Source organism: Molothrus ater, chromosome 4 (assembly GCF_012460135.2).
Source record: "Molothrus ater isolate BHLD 08-10-18 breed brown headed cowbird chromosome 4, BPBGC_Mater_1.1, whole genome shotgun sequence".
In the NCBI taxonomy this organism is placed as follows: domain Eukaryota; kingdom Metazoa; phylum Chordata; class Aves; order Passeriformes; family Icteridae; genus Molothrus; species Molothrus ater.
In genome coordinates this window covers 56,052,331-56,072,377 of record NC_050481.2, presented here as the reverse complement: position 1 = coordinate 56,072,377, position 20,047 = coordinate 56,052,331, and the positions used below count along the sequence as shown (strand labels likewise).

Genomic DNA, 20,047 nt, shown 5'->3' with positions numbered 1-20,047 from the left:
AATAGTCAACTTTTTGGTAGAGAAAGCTTAGTTCTAAAAGAATATTCAGTGAGTGGGATAAAGCTATTCAAAGTAGAAGATACAAAATGCAAGATTCATAAGGGATCAGTAATTTGTGTATTCCCTCAATCTGTGTAGTGCTCAAAGAACAAATATTTTAGTCTTCTGAATGTCAAAGTAGAATCGTGTGTTGAAACACTAATCTCACAGGGTAGAAACTGGTGAGACATGAGGGTAGTGCTGTTTATTGCTAGTTTAATTAATACAACTTGATTTATTGTCCATAACACTAGATTTGAAAGTCTGTAGAGTGGCAGATGCATCAGTATGTTAAAGGTATACTCAGCTGTGTGGGGTATGTGAAGTACAGGTAATAACAGAAACTCCTGATGGAAGGTGTTAACTGTTTGTGTAAGACATTAAATAGCAGAGCAAGTATTTTGCCTGTGAAGTATCCTTCTGTGTGATCCTGTGTGTCCTTGTGAGACTGTTCTTGCATTTAGTGAAAGGTAGCCTGCCTGATGAACTTGATCATCAATATTATGTCATTGTACTAGAGAGGCTTTTGTGTAATGAAACTTCTATAAAAATACAGATACTGAGTAATTTCATTGCCCTTTCAGTAACAGTTCATCATTATTGTCTAGTGTCCAAACTTAATAGATTTATTACAAAGTATCAACAGAGATTTTTGTCCTGACAAACTGATTAGAAACTCACTTTTTAGTCTTTACCCTACATGCTTTTCCATGTAATTTTGGATCTGTAAAAATGGACTTAGAGGTTTAAGTCTCTATTTAACTAACAGAAGCAGTGAATGAACTTTTTCTTTTTTTACTCTTTTGTTCGTTTGTTTAATTTTCAAAATCTTGTTGGACTGCAAATGTAGCCTAAGTAGAAGACAATTGTTTTAAACTAAGTTTTGTGGTCTTGGCATATACTTTTATACATAAATAGACATTTTCTGACCTTTAGTAAATTTATAAATAATTTAATTTTGAAAATGCAGTAGATGGAGAAGCAGTAAAATGTATCACTTTCTTGTATTTTTGTTGGGATAGGTTTCTTTTTAAGTAGTGTTCAAATCAGAAGTCTTCCAGTAGTCATTAAATTATAGCTCTTTCTTTTATATGGAAATTTTTCGTTCTACTAATTTGGACATGTGATTTGCAAGATCACAATCTAGATTTTTTTTTGTTGTTGCTGGATTAAGATTTTTTTCCCTAGTTATTAAAATGCATCGTCTCTCACCTCTCTTAATCCAGTAGTGTAGTTCTACATTTTTTTGCTTCTTTCACTCTTAGTTTGTTTTTTTTTAATCACTAAATGTGTGATTTAGGTTTCTTCTGCTTACAGAAATCAGGATTTCTGATGCTTGACTAACAGAAGAGAACCTGAAATTAACACTGGAGAATTATGGATATCTAGAACTCAAGTAGCTGTCTGCTTCCTTATGATTTGAAGTGTGGCAGCAACCCTCTGTGTGCATAAAAATATTTCTCAGATTATTTCGCTCTCATCAGTAGTCACATTGAGCTTTAAGGGAGGAAAAACTAACTGAACTAAACCATGGAGTTATGTAAAATTTGATTTTCAATGTCTCTATGTATCTACATGGGAATTTCTGGAAAAAATCTTTAAACTGGAAAGACCATTATATGGAACAATGTTTATGAGAAATTTGCCCAGAGAGGCTAAACAATCTTAATTATTTAGCTAAACAGGAAAATCTGAGCCTTTATGAAATTCTGAAACTTAATTTTTCAAGACTGATGCCCAGTATATTTTTTAACCTTGTGGGATGCGTTGATAGCAGTTTATTGATGTAGTGTAACCACAGTTAGAATTATATTTTTATATATATATACATGTATGTATATATCAGATTGTCCCATGCAGTCTGGTGAGGGCCCTGAATTACTGAAGGATTGAGCATTGCAAAGTATGACCTGTGATAAATTTTATGGGACACAACAGTTTTTTCTAGTTGGTTGCTTTGCTTGAATGGCAGGTGCCACATGTGGTGGATGCATTTGTTAAAAACAACCAAAAGCCTGTTTTGAGCTTGATTTCTTGACTGGGATGACTGTATGCTCCAGGGCTGTCAGACACAGTAGAAAGAATAATCTGCATCATATGTTTAGAAAAAAACATGAGGCTAGAATATATTTGCCTTGGCTAGTGGTGGTTCTGTTGTCTATGGGTATAATACAGAGGGCTTTGATCTTGTCACCTCAGTTTGAGCAGCTGTGACCCTGGTCGGCATGCTCAGTGAGAATCTTCACAGACAAGTGGGCACCTTCCAGATTTCAGTTGCAGTTTTTTCTGTTGTACACTGTCTTATGTACAACTGATCAAGTTCTATTTTTAAAAAAAATTTAGCTTCCTCAAAGTTCCTATTTTTACAGTTAAAGTGGAAAAGTGCATGAAAAAACCTCCTTGTAATGCCAGATATAAGCGGTGACTCCTTGGGGTTTTTTGATTTCTATTTGGTCAGGGTTTCTCTAACAGCTTCCTTTGCTTTTTAAAATTCATATAAATAGGTTATATGGATCGTTAGACACATTATCTTGTTTACTGAAAGTGTACACATTTGATACATGCTCCCTTGAACCTTTTCATGGTCACAAAATGTCTATCTGCTCCATTATACTAAGAGGAACATAGAGTTGGTAGGGAATTGAATTTGCACTGCTGATTTTGTATTTTTAGCTTTCATGTTGTTTATGCAGGATGGAGTCCTGACTTAGTGATTGGCTCACACTGCTGAGATTCAAAATCTTTCATAAAATAGGTAATATGGTCTGTTGGGGGAAACCAGAAAATGTAATTAGTCCATGGTAAATTTACTACTGGACCATGTCTCCGCTAATGGACCTTTCTGGTCTTTAAAATCAGCTTGTTACAGCCCTGGGATTCCAACTCAAAGTGGTAACATTGCATTGCTGTAGCATTTGTAATTTAACACAACTTTTTCTTTTTCTTTTCAAAGGCGCCTAAACAGAAATAACCTCCAGTTGCTTTCTGAGCTGCTCTTTCTGGGGACTCCGAAGTTATACAGGCTGTAAGTAGACATGGTCCAATAACTATATTTGGGAAATCTTGGATTTGGTCTGTTATTGTGTCTTGCATTAGAATTTTTATCTCTTGCCTCACATCGGGCTAAAATGCGTCTTGGAACATTGGTATTTTGTTTAAACTGAGTACTTTCTTTCACTGCTTCGCAAGTTTTTTTTTAAATTGTATTTTACATCTAGGTCATATGCTGATACTTGTATGAGAATATTGTCATTTATTCCCACTTCTGTAAGGGAGTTTTTCAGAAAGAATACTTTTGATTTTACTTTTCTCTTGTTTGTGTTTTTTAAATTGTTTCTGTGTTAAAAGAGCTAAAAAGTGCCTGTGGAGATTCTGACCCAAAGATGCAGCACTGTATAAGCACTTTGGTTTTGTGATGTTCTGCTTTTGTGGTTATACACACTTGAGCAGAAAAATGATGGCACTGGCAAATGCTAGGTCTGCAGAGAAGTCTCTCCTGTGTCCCTCAGAGGGAAATAAAGACAGTAACTCAAGCTCTGGGAAGAAAAAATTATTAAATGCTTTACCTTAAATAAAAATGACAATGAATTGAGAAACGACTTCTTTGTTTTGATTGTATTACTTGGTTTGATAATGTTTTACTCCAGGCAATATTTTAAAATACATGGTTTGACCCACTGTCATTTCTAAAAAGCTGCTTAATTCTGGTGCAATTGAAATGTAGAATAAAGTTCAGAATATGTTTTATTTGAACAAATTAAATTGTAAGGTACCTTTAAGTTACAGTATGTGTTATGGAAGGGATAACACATGACATGCTTAAGTAGGCTTTTATAAGGTTGTACCAGTTCAGTCTGTTTTAATTTGGATATGTTTGATACATTTCTTCAGGCTCCAGGTGAGCTTTCTGCTGTTGAAATTGCTGGTTTAGACTGGGTTTCATCACTTGTGTGCTTGGAAAAAGAAAGGTCAAGTTGGAGGAAAGCGGGATTCCTCTTGTTTCCACTTTAGTATATGGAATTATGTTTCAGAACAAATGTGATGCTTTTATTTTTCTTGATTTTTATTTTACTTTTGTGAAATAATAGTTATTTTCTTCCTCCTTATAGCAATATACAATAGCAAACTGAAAATTACTCCTATTATTGTAAACATTTATTTTTGTGTATTTTGTTTTATTCCACTGCCTTAGATGTCTACTTTGTTTCCAGAAATTCCACGTAGATCTAATGAGTTCTTAAATGACTAGGCCAGAAAGCTGCTTAAGGCTTTTTTCCTGACAAATAAAAATATTTTCACTACTATAATATTATAATATATTCAAATACTGAGTTGTATATTAACAGTTGAGTCTCATAATTTCCATCAGCTGGGATAAAGACATTACCTCTATCAGGAATGAGATTAAAGGGATTTATGGTCAGTTTATTATTCCACCTACAGTGTAATGGTTGATACCTAGATACATATATAATATAAATGAGCCATATTTTGCAGGCAAAAAATGGATACACACCTCAGTCAAAATCATATTTGAATATATTTATTTCAGAATTGTGTATTTGATATATGCTAGTCTTAAATCTCTAATGTCCTTTGACATAAAGCACACAAGTGCTCATAGTGGATATAGAGGAAAGTAAGAGATCACTGGCTTCAGAGTATTAAATTTCCTCTGCCTAAGGGTTATTGTTGATCAGACCATGAAAGTGAATGTCTGGTTATAATGTATTCATGTTTAAAAGAAAATATGAATGGTAGTAGAAAATTACAACTGCTTAGCACTATATTTGTAATTAAAAGATGCCAGGCCAACAAAGGCACTGATGTTAGTTAAATGTTTGTGGTTAGTTTCCAGATAATATGTAGCTTGTTCACTTTGAAGAGTATAAAGTGATTTGGTTCTTTATATGTATCATTGGATAGGTTTAGATGTATTTACATCCAAATAAATAGTTTTGTAAGGAGAATTAAAGTTCTCAAAACATGATCAATTATATATATTTTTTTTGTTTTGTGTTCAGTATTTATTTTTGGCATTTAACAGCTAATCAAACAATGTGTGTACTGCGAGGTTTCAACATACTATTGAGCTTCTGTGAATAATAATTACCATTTGACCCTTGGCTGTAAATGAGATGCCAGGTGAAGAAGCACATATGCTTGTTGTGTAGGCTAAATGCAATATAAAAGAAAGAGGTTACACTGTATATGAATTATGATTGGACACAGTTGGTTGCCGCCAGCGGCCGGCTATGCTTTCCCTTTGCTGTCTGCTCCAATTTCTCTTTGGACGGGTTGAGAGAGCACTGCGTGTTCAGGTCAAGATGTTTGCCTAGAAATAGTAGTACAGTTGCAGCTGTGTTTGCTGGAGCAGGAGACTAGTTTAAATAGCATTACCATTTATCCAGTCCATTAACAGAACTCTGTAAAATAATACCAACTCTGCATAAACTACAGGACAGTGTAATAAAATTACAAGCACTTGTTGACAGATGGGAAGTGTAAGTAAAGGAAAGCAATAGGTTGAGAATTTAAAAGAGACAGTGCATTATTTTCTGTGTCTAAAGACACTTAATTTCAAAGGTAGTTAAATTATTTTTCAGGCTACTTTCTTTCCAGTTTAGCAGCCTTCCAAGAAATCTCCTGGAACTAGTTAAAATGGATAGTTTTAGTCAAAACAGAAGCTGATTTTCCCATTAAAAGCTATCTATAAAGGTGTTTTAACATAAATATTTCAGTAGGAAGTAGTTAATGCCAAAAATAGTATAGAGAGTGCTGTAGGGTATATTAGTTTTACCTTGCAAGAAATCTCTCAAAGCACAATGTACATGAGCTTCTGTTTTGATGCAGTGCCATTAAAATAAAGGTGCTGTTTGAAATCCCCTGGGATGAAAATTTAAGTTCTTGCTCAACAAGTAGTATTGCTGCAAGAAGGGGCATTCTTTGGTGACCTGTATGCCCAGTCATGCTACGTTGTGTCATGTCAGGGATGGTACCTTAGCACAGACAATGACCACAGCCTAGTGAGTGCTTATCTGAGGCAAATAGATTTTGACTGCTTACTTTGGCTGGTTAGATCACAGTTCATTGATTGCTGTTTGCTGCAGGATACTGAGCTGCAGCTTGCACCCAAGCTGTTTGAAAAATCAGTTGTAAAAAATACCTTTATTAATCAGTGGCATGTAAAGGTTATTGAGTTACATGCACAAAGCTTGTCCCTTCTGATTTACACTTTGTGTGCTTGGAATGTGGTTAGGTTTCTTTACCGACTAATATCTGTATAAGTTAGGCAATGTTGACCTTGAAAAAAAAAATCAACCTTTGTAGTGACTGTTGTCTTATATGCTTTTCTTTTAATATATGAACTTGAAGGTACACACTACAAATGTTTCTCCTCTAAAGGGAAAAACTTCCAAAACTTAATGTAGTCTGATTCATAAACATCAATTTTGAGATGTCTGTTAGTCACTAAAAAAATTCCTAAGAGCAAATAATTACAGAGAAAAATTACTAAACATCAAAAAAAACTTTTAAAAATTATCTTAGGCCAGAACAGCAGCGGCGGCAGCAACAACAAAACGTGCCGTACAGGGGGCCCTTGCAAAAATTCCTCCTGAATTAATTTCTGCCAGCTATGATTAAAGTGTGTGGTAGTAGATGTGTCAGACACCATAGTTCTCTGCTTCATTTTACTCTTGGCCTCTTTGGCCCTTGCCACAATAAATCCCACAATGGTTGGGCAGGAATTGCAGGTTGCAGTTGCCAGGGTTACCGTTGTCCGGCCGCACCGCCATCATTACTCATCCCGGCCCGGGCAGCTCCTCCCGCCGGCTCCGCCGCTGCTGCTGGAGGTGCCGCTCGCATCACTCGCTGAGCCTTGTGCTGCTTTCACCTCTGCCGAGAGAGAAAAAACTGAAAAAAACAGCAAAAAAACCGCAAAACAAACCACATCAGATAGGAAGGGGAAAAGGTGGTAAGACGGTGCATGTAAGGCACTAGAACAAGGACTTTTAAATATTTTTAAGTGCTGGACTCCCTATTGTTAAGGTGTAATTTATGATTTTGTCATATTTCTTTTAACCGTAATCACAGAAAGTGAGACTACAGTCATAATTTTGTAGAAAAGGCACTTCAGTCTGAAACCATTTTAACAACTCAATAAAGGAATCACTCATTAGAAAAATGCTCATTATCTCAAAGCCTCTGAAATACTCCAACTGCAAACAGCTGCCCTGGGTGTTATGTGCAATGAGGAGCAAAAATGAGTTTTCCCTTTTCAAAAGACAATATTGAAGAATTTTTCTCCTTTTCAGAATAGATTGCTAATGGAGCTGCTGTCAGGTAAGTGCAGTGGGTTGGTTTCCACTGTGCTGCAATAATGTTACAGTGTGCTCCACTTTATTGCAGAGGTGGGCTGGATGGACAAAAAATTTAAGAAACACTAATTCAAACATGAATTATGAAGCCACCTTGTTTGCTATATCCTCCCCAGGATAGTGTGTGTTTTACTCACTTGTTTGAGTTTTTATGATTTATTTTGTTGTGTTTTAGCAGCCTGCACACAAGGCAACTCTTTTTTTTTTCATGCAATAGAATTAAGTCTTATTTTAGGGCTAAATGGAACCAAGTAAGTCTTCCCTACATTGTATTGGTCTGGTTTGTGTTTTGACTTGTATTTTTTTTTAACCACAGTTGCTTAGTTCAAGTAAAATAATGTTTGAATTGTTTTATCTAGCCAATTAAGTTCAGTTGGCAAGAATATAGCTATTCTGCTGCTAAGTTAGTTTTTAAATACTAGCATTATTTTGTTAGCACCACTCTTGAACTGTGACTATAGTTCTCAGAATGTAACTATCTTTCAAAATTATCATTTAGTGAAGGCATACAGCATATTACGATAGGTATAAATGAGTATTCAGTTCTGGCTTTGTGGTATTGTAAGCCACTAATTAAAAAGGAATTTTTAATATATGAGTAATTATTAATCTTTTTTGCAGTGTGCAAGCACGCTTGCTGGTTTGCTACATCACTGCATTTTTGCTAACAGGAGGTCTTATTGCCCCAGTATGGAATGTTTTCAGGGTGAATGTGGTCCCTTATGCTGCATGGCCACTGCCATTTACATTTCTGGGAGTTTATTTTTGTATAATCCCAGTCAGTAGGCAGACACCCTATCTAAAAAGTAAAAGAATTACTGTGTATTAAACATATGCTTTTTAAGGTTCATTGCCTGTGAGAATAAACCAAAGTTACAGAACATGCTACCTCTGTGCTAGATTTGTAATACCTAATTTCTGGCATTTATTTTTGGCATGGAAGAACTAGGAGATAAAGTTTTGTGAGACATTATAAACACTGTTACTTCTGCTACCTGCTCATTTTTAATGTAAAGACAAAAGAGAATTGGGAGCTCAAATGCTTTATGCAGTTTGACTTACACGTTCACCTTTTTTCTGGTTCTACGACCACTTGCTTCTACTTTAAGCTTTCATTCTCTGCTGTAATGTTTCAGAATTGAAAATTCTGTTGTCTCAAGGTACTGAATAAAACAAAAATACACCACTGTAGCTTTGCTTCAGACATAAGCATTACTGATATGGCAAGATGGCATTTTAGAGATTTTTGGAAGTGTTGCAAAAATGCTTACAATTCATCAGGTTGATTGATTTTTTAGCAAAGAAACAAGTATTGCTTATATGCATTTGGTGTGCAACTTGCAGTAGCTATATCCTAGCAACAGCAAGCATTCAGCCTTAGATTCAGCTGAGTGGAAATGTTGATAGAACCAGAATGAACTTTTGAAATGTAGTTAGAAAAATAAAAGTAAAATTAATTATCACTCTGTGCATTTATTGGACTTCAAACTTCACTATGTTTCTCTTCCTGCCCTTTGTTATAGAATCTCTTAATCTGTTGGTCTTTCCTGAACTATGCTTTCTTTTGGATTTGAAAGTCACCTGCTATGCTGCTGTGCAGGAAAAAAACTGGTGTACCAAATATACAGAAATTAAGTGAATTGTTGTTACTGGAAGTAATAGTATGAGATTTTTGAAATTGCAAACGAACTATTTTATTGCGAAATGATGCTCTCTATATGGTTATTTTTATTTTTTACTTTTGAGATAATTGGAAGTCATTTTTGTGGTTAAAGTTTCCTTTATTTCTTTAATCATAAAAGCATAGTTTTGTTGGGTTTTTACAAGCAATATTTCTTTTGCTATGGGATGAAATGTAAAATTGGATGTACTGTTGGGGCTGTAAACCAATTCTGATCTGGGCAGATCGCTAACTCTTTATGTAAGCTGCAATAATAAGTGATAGGAATATCCATGAGTTGGACTTTGATCCTCGTAGGTCCCTCCCATCATCGAATCACAGAACACTCTGTGATTCTGTGATGCTTATATTTTTGGGGTTTTTTTTATTAGAACAAACACTCCAAAACTGGTCAGTCACTTTTACCCTTAATCAGAAGTTTATGTTAAACACCAAGCGAACAAAAATATGACTTACAGCAATTCTTCTCAACCAACATAAATATGTGTTATTTAAATTTTTTATGCTATTAGCTGCTGGCATTTAAATATGTCTTATGTGAAAACATGAATCATATTAATTACTCAAGCCATAGCTCTATTTAAATAGTGTGGTGGTATTCAGAGTAATTGAGAGGTCTACTTTAGCTGTTGTGGTTTTGGTGCTTTGACAACAAGCAAAAATAATTATCTTCTGTGTTTTTGTTGGACTCATAGCAGTTAAAGCTGAGAATTGTCTTTGAATACAGAAATGAAACTGGCTGGTTTTGGATCACCTGTAACCATATTCATGTCCAGTCTGAATCAGTCCCTGGGTTGTTCCTGGAGGGTTGACCTTGAAAGCTTTGGTAAATTATGATACAGGAAACCATTTAGTCAGGAGTTAAGTAGAAACCTGAAACTCAGTGAAAGAAGTCATGAAAAGTAAAAAAGCATGTCAGAGGAATTGCCATTATTATGTGGTGCAGAAACATGGTGTGAAATGTTATAAAGAGGACTGTAAGTCTGTAAGTCTTGGCTTGCACAGAGTGGACGTTTAAGTGCAGCCATGTCATCTTGATTAAAAAAAAAGAACAGAAAAGAGGAATAAATCAAGCCAAGGGAAAATCTGAAAGTATAGAGGCTTGTCCCTGTGATGGTAGGTTTCTTCTACAAGTGGAAGATTAAAGCCTAAAGTAACTGAATAGCTGAGAAAAGTCCAAAGAAAAGTTGATTGCTTCCCCTCCAAGAGTTCCAATTGATTGAAAAAAGCCTAATTTAAACTTCTGTTTGTTCTGTGTCTTAAACCATCAGAATTTTCTTTTAAAACTGGGGGAATGCTCTGGAAGAGAAAGAATCCAAGGATAAAAAGTCATTGCAGGCCAACAATTGTTCCTAATCCTCACAAAATGCTGGAGAAATTAAATTTATTCTTTATTGCTCAAAGTGTTACCTAGGTCACTGGGCGATGGGAAAATTGAACTGGAAGTCGAGTAGGCACAATCTTTGTTTTGTGTCTAGATGCTTAACCTTAGACACGACAAGGCATCTTAGTGTGTTGTGGGAACCTGCTTCAGAGTATTAACACCAGGACGTTTATTACCCTGGATTTATAATGGGCTATGCTGTCAGCAGATGAAAATGTTGTGTTTACATTTCAGTGTTAAATGATCATTTAATTAACACCTAAGAGGAAAAAAAAAAAAAAACCTTGTGAAATTCTTAGCAGCTTTTATTGTTGGTTTCCGTGGAGGTTTTAATATCCAAGTTATGCTGTGGTTGCTTCTATAATACAGCTAGAAAAGACATTTATGAAGGCAATCAAGAAGGACAGACAGTTTAACCCCTGTTGACCCTTCATCCTGAATGTTGATTTATATAGCATTTTAAATGCATTGAATTTGTTTTAAAGCTTCTTTAAAGTTACTCGCACAGCATTCAAACAACACAATATTTTTTCCATGTAAAAATATTTCCCAAAGTGTACATTCTTACACAGAGCATAGTTTTTCTTGGAAAATAACTGATGTATATAGAATTTATCAACAAAAATTCTACTGTCGTTAAAAAAAATAAAGTTGTTGGTTTGGCAGATTTGTCTCTATGTTCTTGATAAGGATATACAAGCTTCTACAAGAAAAAAACAAAAAGGAAGTTTGAAATAGACATCATATCATGTTCTGGTTGTAGTAGCTACTGTCTGAATTCTTCAAAAAGAATAGGAAATTGGCAAGGGAAGGAACATTACTACAAAGTTGTGTATCCACTTTACCCAGTAGAGATCTACTTCCATATGTTCCATTGTATCAAAGTCAAGGCTATCTAAAAGATTTAATTTGCTCTGGGTCCTTCATAATGCTTTTTGTTGTAATGTTGATCTACAAATACTTTCTGCAATAATGTCACCCTAGAAAGCACATTTGAATAGGTTTTTTTTTGCATCCTAGATCTGAAGCTAGATGAAATGCTCTTTGTTAAAGAGCAGATGCTTTTCACCTGATGTGCCTTTACAAACACAGTAGTAAAAATTGAAATTACGTATAGATTTAGAGATTGTTTTGGGGGTTGTTTATCATTTGGTCTTTGCTTAAGGAATAAACCCCACAATTTTAAAGCATGTTAAGAGAATAATAATAAAAAGCTCAGCACAGTTTAAGTCAATTATTGATGATCCACAAATTTTATTGTGTTTTTTTGTTTTTTCTGATGATCATATCCTTCTCACATGTCAATAACTGAGTTAGAAAACGCAGATGGAATCTGCTGATACAGTAAATGTTCCTTTCTTTCCATGCAACTGACATGAACCATCTAACACTTGATGAAATATTACAGCTGCAGTGAGACTTTTATCTGCCAGTGGGATCTTAATGTTTTTCAAACTTCTCTAAATATATTTATTAAGTTGAAATTTAATATTCAGATAGAGACTTGCATTTTCTTTTGTCTCTAATATTTGAGCATTTAGAGTTCAAACAGTGTGTTGCAATTTCAGTCCTTTCTTCAGTGTTTTTAATTGAAAAATAATTTTGCGATATCCATTTCTTAATTGATGTTTTGGATGAAGGAGCCTTAGGATATGCTTAGGATAGATAAGAAAGGCTTACCCTGTACTGTGCAGAGCTTGCTCTCCTCTCAGTCCTGGCAGAGCTTGTAGGTTTGCTGTGCTGGTGAGTGATTGAGATGAGCAGTGCATGCAGGAAGACTTAGGCTGCACTTTCTACATGCAGAGCAGTAAAATTCAGCTGAAACTGTGCTGAACTGTTTGGGACTCAGAGGCCTGGTGGGAAGGTCACATACATTATCTAAGTACCAATTAAAGGGACTCTCATTGTGGCAGAGAAAGTGCCAATGTACAAAGTGAATACTTGGTCTTGGTGAAGAGCTGAAGGCAGAGCTGCAGTGATGAACAACCCAGGCTGTTGTCCTGATCCTTGTAGCTGTTGTAAGGGTACTTGGAGTCAGGGCTGGTGGTTTTACTTGGGAAAAGCCTGCTTATGAATGCTGAGCGGGGTTTATTCTCTCCCCCAGACACTTGAGAGGCCTGCTCTGCTAATGGCTGTTCAGACCCACCTCATGGAGAATAAAGCTGGGACTTGCAGAGCTCTTTTCATCTTTACAGCCAAGCCCAGGTGCAGGCCCTCCCTGGCTCAAGGGTGTTTGAAGGACCACACTCTGAAGGCTTCTTTCCAGGGCCCTTAGTCTTTAGGGGGAAGAAATAAGGGGCTGAATTGGGGAGGTAATCCTTTCAGCTAAGCACTCCTTGAGGTTTTTCAGGGTAACATGAACAAGAGAGAAAATCTTTGCTTCTTTTCATTTCTCCTTCTGCCCAGACAGTTCATTGGTATTTTTATTTTTGCTATGAATGTGTAATCCATACAGTTGTGAGGAAGGGCTGCTCGTACTTTTAAGGTAGTGTGTACAAGAAGAGGTTTGGTGGCAGTTTTCAGTGCTTTTGGTATTTTAACATGGGGAAGGTAGAAGAAACACAAGCTCTTCTTTTTTCCACTTTTATGGCATTTTGTAGGAGTGGTGGATAGCTGGCAGGGATTTAGATGGTTGACACTGAAGCTGCAAAGGTTGCACATGGAGTTTGAGAAGACCCACAGGGAAGAGTTGCACTGAAGATAGGATAACAGCTAATATAAAAAAGGTGGATTTATTATAGCTGCTTCTCTAAATGCAAAGTATGACAGGCTTATTAGAGGGAAAAGAATGTAAATATGCATCTAAACAAGGGGGAAAAGAATTTGAAAAGTTTTGCAGAACTAAATAAAGGTATTTGGATAAGCTAAAAAAATGACTCTGACACATATGTATGCTGCATGAAAGCAGTGATCATTTCTGAGACTGGGGAAAATTCCTATCTGGTCCTTACTACTTCTGCATAAATGTTAAATCTAGTCAATGATTAATTGATTCTGACATATTCTCTGTGTTCTTTATGAATTGTGCATTCTTTGCAAAAGGCAAGAGGCTTAATTCCCTTCTAGATTTTAGTAATGTCTATAAATTCAATAGAGCAAATACTTCTGTGTAACTCTCCTATGCCATAACTTGTTATAGCGGTAGTACTGTCCTCATCATTTATGTGCCTACAAAACAATAAAAATACCACTCAAAAAGCATTATTTTTTATGTCAGAGTAATTTTTAAAAATGACAAAGCAGAACTTTTGTGGACAGCCTGCCAAATCTGTAGAGGAATGCTTTGCCTCTTGATCTCTAGTACAGTGTTCATGTCAGAGGTGCAGAAACCAAAACCACTCATTTGGCACAGAGTACGGAGATATCTCATGGCAAACTTTTAGTTTTGTATGTAAGTTTAGCAGATGCCAAATTTAAATTTGAACTACAAAATAAAAAAGTCATAACCACAGTGTTACTTTTCCTTGGTTTGTCAGTGAGAGTAGCCACACATATTCAGATGTGAGCATTGGTCTAAATGCCAATCAGGCCATCTTCACTGTTCTGGCTGATAACAGTGGCTCTGTCTGTGTAAAATAAGAGAATCTTTCACCATGTTGTAAGTCTTGGACTAGGAAATAACCAGAAAATTGTTCAAGTGTTTTTCAGATCTATAATAAAGATTACTGTTAGTAAAATTTGTTCAACTAGCATGCCATATTAAGATGAAACATTTTTGCAACATGCAGTGCACGATCACCTTTGAAGTCTTGCATGTAAAACTATATGCTCTGTTCAAAGCTGCTGGGACATGGCCAGTTGTGCCACACACTCCTGAAGTTTCAGATACTGGGGTGAAGTATTTATTCGAGTCATTGTTTTGTAGTCTATTGATTGCTGATCTAAACTGTTTAGATAGCATACCAGTAAATTCTGGTAAAGGAAATAATAGTAAGGTATTTAAATTTAAAACAAAAAAGCATACTGGAATTAGATTTCTTCTGTGGATATGTAGGAAATTACATATTAATTATAAAATTATTTCTTCTGGAGCATGTAGGAAATACAAAATATGGCAAACTAAAGATTGTAATCGCTGGGGAAAAAGCTATTGTGAGAGAATAATAGCTGTAAATGTGCAGCATGGAACAACAACATCATTCCATTTCATGTGTGTGTATCAAAGGCACTGCAGGAAATAGAAAAGAAAATATTTCTAACTTTGTTATGGAGTTTTGCATAACCAATGGTGATGTGGTTTGCTTTGCTAGTTAATCTCATGGGAAGTTCACTTCGAATGGGTATTTTTTCCATTTTGTTGCAACATTAAAAATATTTCACTAATATTTTGGCTAAACTGAAGTTTTTTTCTGTTCTTGTGAATCAGGTTGCAAAACCTATTTTGTCTTTTTCCTCAGTCAAATGAAAGAAAATGGAAATGCATTTGAGTTGTAGGGAAGGCTTTAAAATTAGTATGTGCTGTTTGCCTACTTATATGAGTGGAATAGCAAAGTAATGTCAGTATCATGTGTGCATGTATATTGGGAAGAATGAACAGCAAAACTGAGAGAAATGTAGTTGAATTAGGAAATTGATTGGTCAAGAAAAGATTTCTGCAGGGAGTTGCAAGTTTTTTGAGATGGGTGACCTAAGAATGATTGTTTGGTGTATATTCAGCATTGAAGTAAAAATAATAATAATACTGCCAGATACACAAATTCTTAGTTAAGAAATGTAACTGTACAGTTTGCTATAATAGTAAATTCCCAAGATTTAACATTTAGGAGTAATAGGGGTGTTGGATTTTCTCAGTAATAGTTGAAAATCAAAGCTTTTTCTCTGATTTTTATTCATTGCTAGTCTCCAAACCATTCTGTTACAAGCTCTCTTCATCGTGATTTTGTCCACAAAGGTGCCAGGTGGAGAGAGGAGTCTGAGTTCTTCCTTGCAGTATGAATGACAGCTTGCAATGCTGTGTTCCATGTGATGTTTGATTGGGGTGAAAAAGTGAAAGGAGAAAGGAGTCAGATGGAGCCACACTGCTGGCCAGCAGTGCTTCTCATACCTAGATAGGCTCTAGAGAGTGAGTTGGTAGAAGGGAGTAAATTCTGAAACATGAAAAAGCTACCATTTAACTGAAAGTCACAAATACTTGGCAATTTGATTGCTGATTTGTCTTTTTGTCCAGGGAAGAATTTGTCTTACAAGAGCTGTAGATTACCATTATTGTAATGTAGGATTGAGGCCTAGAGAGCCTTTCAGGGCTGGCAGAAAAGTGTATTATTTCACATGCTTATTCTAGAGAAATTCAGATTAAGGTGCATAAGAATTGTTGCATGTTGAATAAACAAAAGTAGAAAGCATTTTGTGTTAAAAAACCATAGTTTGGTAAAGACTGTAAAAGACTTCAAAGTCTGTTTCCTGAAGTAAAGCACTATTAGCATAACCACTCAGTTTTGTGTGTGCCATGGAACAGGAATTTGAGTGTTCACAACTCTGCCTTTCATGCATACAGCAAGGCATCAGTGTGTGATGTGTGGGCCTGAAAATGCATTAGCACTGGTAGTTCTTTGGGCCTTCACTGTTACTGTTTAAAATACTAACATTTTAAGACAAACAAAAGCAACAACTCCCAAAGAATTGAAACAAATCCCAGTGTTTGAGAAGCAGTCAAAGAGAAAATGCCAATGAAGACGGAGATGTCTGTCTTGAAAAGATTTCTCTGTTTCTCCAAAAGAAAATAGTTAGGAAAAATATCTGTATCCATTAAATGTTGTATTATTATTTGATGAATTAGAGACATGAATTTGGAACTTAGTTTAATATCTTCATAAAGTGAATAAGAATGTGATGCTGTAGTTTCAGTTTATAGTTCCTTAGAAATGTACAGCTTTGTAACTGTGTACTTTGTTGAAAATGGAACTTAAACTAGATTCTTGTAATGGGGTTCAGAGCCTCCTTTTTGCATGGTTAGCTCTGTGTGGGATTTTTTGTAAGAAAGTGTGCTGCTATTAATGTATTTTGTTCACTTTACTTGCATTTTTTAATTACAGCTGTATGGCTGTATTTGTTCATTGTGTTTTATTTTGGCTTCTGAACTTGAGATGATGTCTTAAATAGTTTGCTAAATGTGAATGTTGCTGAAAAGTGTTTAATGGTGTAATCTCATTCTGCACAATAATAGTGCAGGTCCCCTCTAAATTAGGTAAGTATTTAAAAAAGGGTGAGTAGTTTTGATATGCCTAAAGAAAGATACCAACAGAAGATAGTCACTGTATCTGTACAGCCCAAGTGTAAGGTCATCATCATGGCATGTCCTGGTTAATGAATTTCCCTGGATATGCTAGGAATGTCTTTCTAAATAAAGATACGAGAACCCATATCTTTCTCTTTATATAGAAAGGAGAATAAAAAATATATAGAAAGCTATAACTAGTAATTAAAAAAACCCAAACAACTTGAATTATGCTCAGTGTTTCAGTTGGGTGTTCCAGAAGAACATTGAAAAGCTGTTCTGAATTTGGTTTCTGTTCCTTACTGAAGGAAAATATTGTATAATCAGAAATCATATTTTAATTGGTGCTTTGTTTTCCTTTATTTGCTTACTAACAGTATCCTGCTGTGTGTAGTTCTTATCAACAGTGCTTATGGGGTAGTGTAATGTTCAGAGAGGATTGCACTATGTAAAACTTTACAAATATGAGACTGTTTTAAAAAAGAAAATGTGGTGTAAATTAACTAGTTTCAAAAGGAAACTTAGTAACTTTTGGGGGGGCGGGAGAGAAGCAGGGGGTGTGGTTAAAACATTTATGATAAATATTTTTTCTTTTCTATCATTTATGATAATATTTTTATTATTTTCTGTTTGTTTTCTACTTTTTGTTTTGGTTTTGAATGTTTTGTTGAAGATACGAATCTGTAGGAACTGCTCCAGAAGGTATGAACTATAAAGGAAAAGTAAAGAAATACTTGTTTGTGCTGAACTTTTGTATAGAATTTTTACCCTGAAATAAGCCTAGGTAGTGTTTGAACACAGGGGAATTTCTTAAAATAAACACAGTCACGAAGGGAAAATGTGATAATGACTTGATGATGATGAGTGTCTGCTGTTATGGGTCCAGTGAGATGCAAGTGCCAACACCACAGCCTCTACACCATGATCCAAATTGTAATGAAGGAATTTGGCAGCTCTGATGCCTTTATGTGAATGTATTACTATGACTATGAAGATAATTAGTTACAAAATGGAAATACTAACAAATATCTAGTCATTTCCAAGCAGATTAGAAGCAGAAATAGACATACTATAAGGAACCAAGATAAATAAGAAATATATCTTTTGTGTGCATATGTTCCATTCCTGTTTCCCTGGGCTGGTTCTTCCTTTTAAAAATCAGTGTATTTAGACAGGTTATATATATTCTCTTTGTAACGGTCACATCCCCATTTCTTGATTTGTTTCAGCTTCCTTCCTGCTTTCCCTCTCTGTGACTCTCCTCTTATGCAAACATCAGCCCTGATTAAAGTCTAAAACTTGCGGAAAATGTTCTGTCCCAGATTGTGGGCTGGTGAGCTGTCCGACAGCCGTGAGCTGTCTAATGGAGAGCAAGAGTTCACATTTGTTCCCTGGGGCAGGCTCCCCCTTGTGGATGCTGAGCCAGCTACTGCCAGATTTCATGAGCTTCCTAGCCTTGTACTAATTTAACCTGGAATTCCACGTGTTTTTGGTTTTTTTTTTTTTTTTAAGTTAGTATCTGTATATAATTCAGATGTCGGTTGGTTTTTTCCTTTTTGGTTTTTTGGTTTTTTGGTTTTTTTTTTGTATCCTCAAGTAATTTTCAAGTCTGGCTGACCTGAAAAGTCCTAACTCAGAAAGAAGGTTTGAGAGTAGGAAAATTATTGTTAGGACAGAAAGGTTTTAACTTTTTTGTGAATCCTGTTTTTGATGCAGCCTTTGCTGCTGTTTTTTGATGAAAGCAATTTCCATATAAACATTTTCTGTTAGCTTTTTCTAAATGTTGTTGTGCTTACCTTCTCTGCTAAATGAAGTCATGTCCAAAAGTGGATGTCTAACATAGGATACTCATACCACTGTGAGCATCAGCACTGGCAACTGGGAGATTATTTCCATCAAGTTCTCCAGGCCACTCTACCAAAGATCAGGGACAACTGTATTGCTGGTTGCAATGATGTGCCTTTTGTCTTCCATGATGGTGCAGGACTTTGCAATGGAATGTGGGCTGTGGCACAATTTAGAATTTTGGAATTTAAAAATCAAAATTTCAAGGTTAGAGTTTCAAACTGTGGTAAAGGCAAGTTTTTTTACCCTCTTCACTTGACTGCCTGTTTCTTGCAAGGTGTTTAATGCAGCTCATTGAGTAGACTTATTTACACAGGCTTAAGAGGCTTTTCTGATTGCTCACTAGCCCAGGCTGAATGACTCATCTGAGATCAAACTATTGACAGAGGAGGTGCTTTTGGAGCTGCAGATGGCACTGCCAGCATCTTAATGAAATCTGGTGCCAAGGGAAGCATATGAAAAATGTAGGAAACAATATTGAAAATTGCATGTGAATCTTGAAAAATAGTGCTGTGTCTGTAGATGGAAGATGTGTGTTTTTCATCATGAAGAACTCAATCATCCTCACTCTTCCACTTCCATTAGTGCCAGCTCTAGCCCTGAAGATTTCTTAATGGCCTACAATTTATTGATTTGATGACTTTATCAATGTCTTAGTAGTTGACATTATCTCTAAAGTGAGTGACAGTCTTGTTGGAATATGCTTTTTTGAAATTCAGAAACCTTCTGGTCCTTCCAGATTCCATTTTTCCTATCACAGTACTAGCTAGTACTGTTATAAAGTACATATGGTTTCCTGGCTGACAGAGCTAATTGTTTGTTCTCAGATTATTCTCAATCCCTGAGTTGTTGTTTGCTAATTTCAATCATTTTCTCAGTGTGAAATGGGTAAGATGACTCTAAGAAGGAAATTGCAGACTGTTTATGGTGCAGCTTCACCAAACAGTGAAATTGCATCATGAATCAGGACCAAGAAATTTGGCAAATTATATACCTACTTTTTTGTATATAGTCACTTGAAAAATGCAGATTAGAATTCCTGGATATGTGCTTTATGTATAAAATGAAGAAATCACTGTGCGTGTCTGAATTAAGATGGCTATTACTCACAAAACCATCATTAGATTTATATTGGGAAAAAGATGCTACTATTTCTCCTGCTTTTGTGGACCAATATTTTGTTTGGCCAGCTGCAGGAGGTTTTGTTTCTTTGGGAAATGTAAACTTGCAAAACCTCAACCTGGAGTCACAGGATGGGGTAATTCAGTACAGAAGTTTTTATTTCCTCACCAATACAGACACTGACTGCATATTGCAATCAAACCTGTAATTTGACAGAGTGCCAGATTAACTTTCTGGGCAGTCAGGAGGAGCTTTATGCTGGTCAAATCCCCTTTTTACACATCATGGATCAATGAAAGAAAAAATTGTGTGCAAAGAAATAGAGGATCATTTAATAGATAAGATATCAGCAATAATTTCTGATGACACTTCTTGTATAACTT

The 20,047-nt window shown here is 35.6% G+C and overlaps 1 protein-coding gene across 5 annotated transcripts in view; it reads left to right on the top strand.

Annotated features, from left to right (window-relative positions):
- The window catches only part of SLIT2 (slit guidance ligand 2), a 258,736-nt gene that overhangs the window by 17,356 nt on the left and 221,333 nt on the right, over window positions 1-20,047 (top strand). For all 5 annotated transcript variants that reach the window (XM_036382153.2, XM_054514636.1, XM_036382151.2 and 2 more), the window contains exon 4: window positions 2,993-3,064. In XM_036382153.2, coding sequence (XP_036238046.1) covers window positions 2,993-3,064 — 72 coding nt within the window. The remainder of the gene's footprint in view (window positions 1-2,992; window positions 3,065-20,047) is intronic.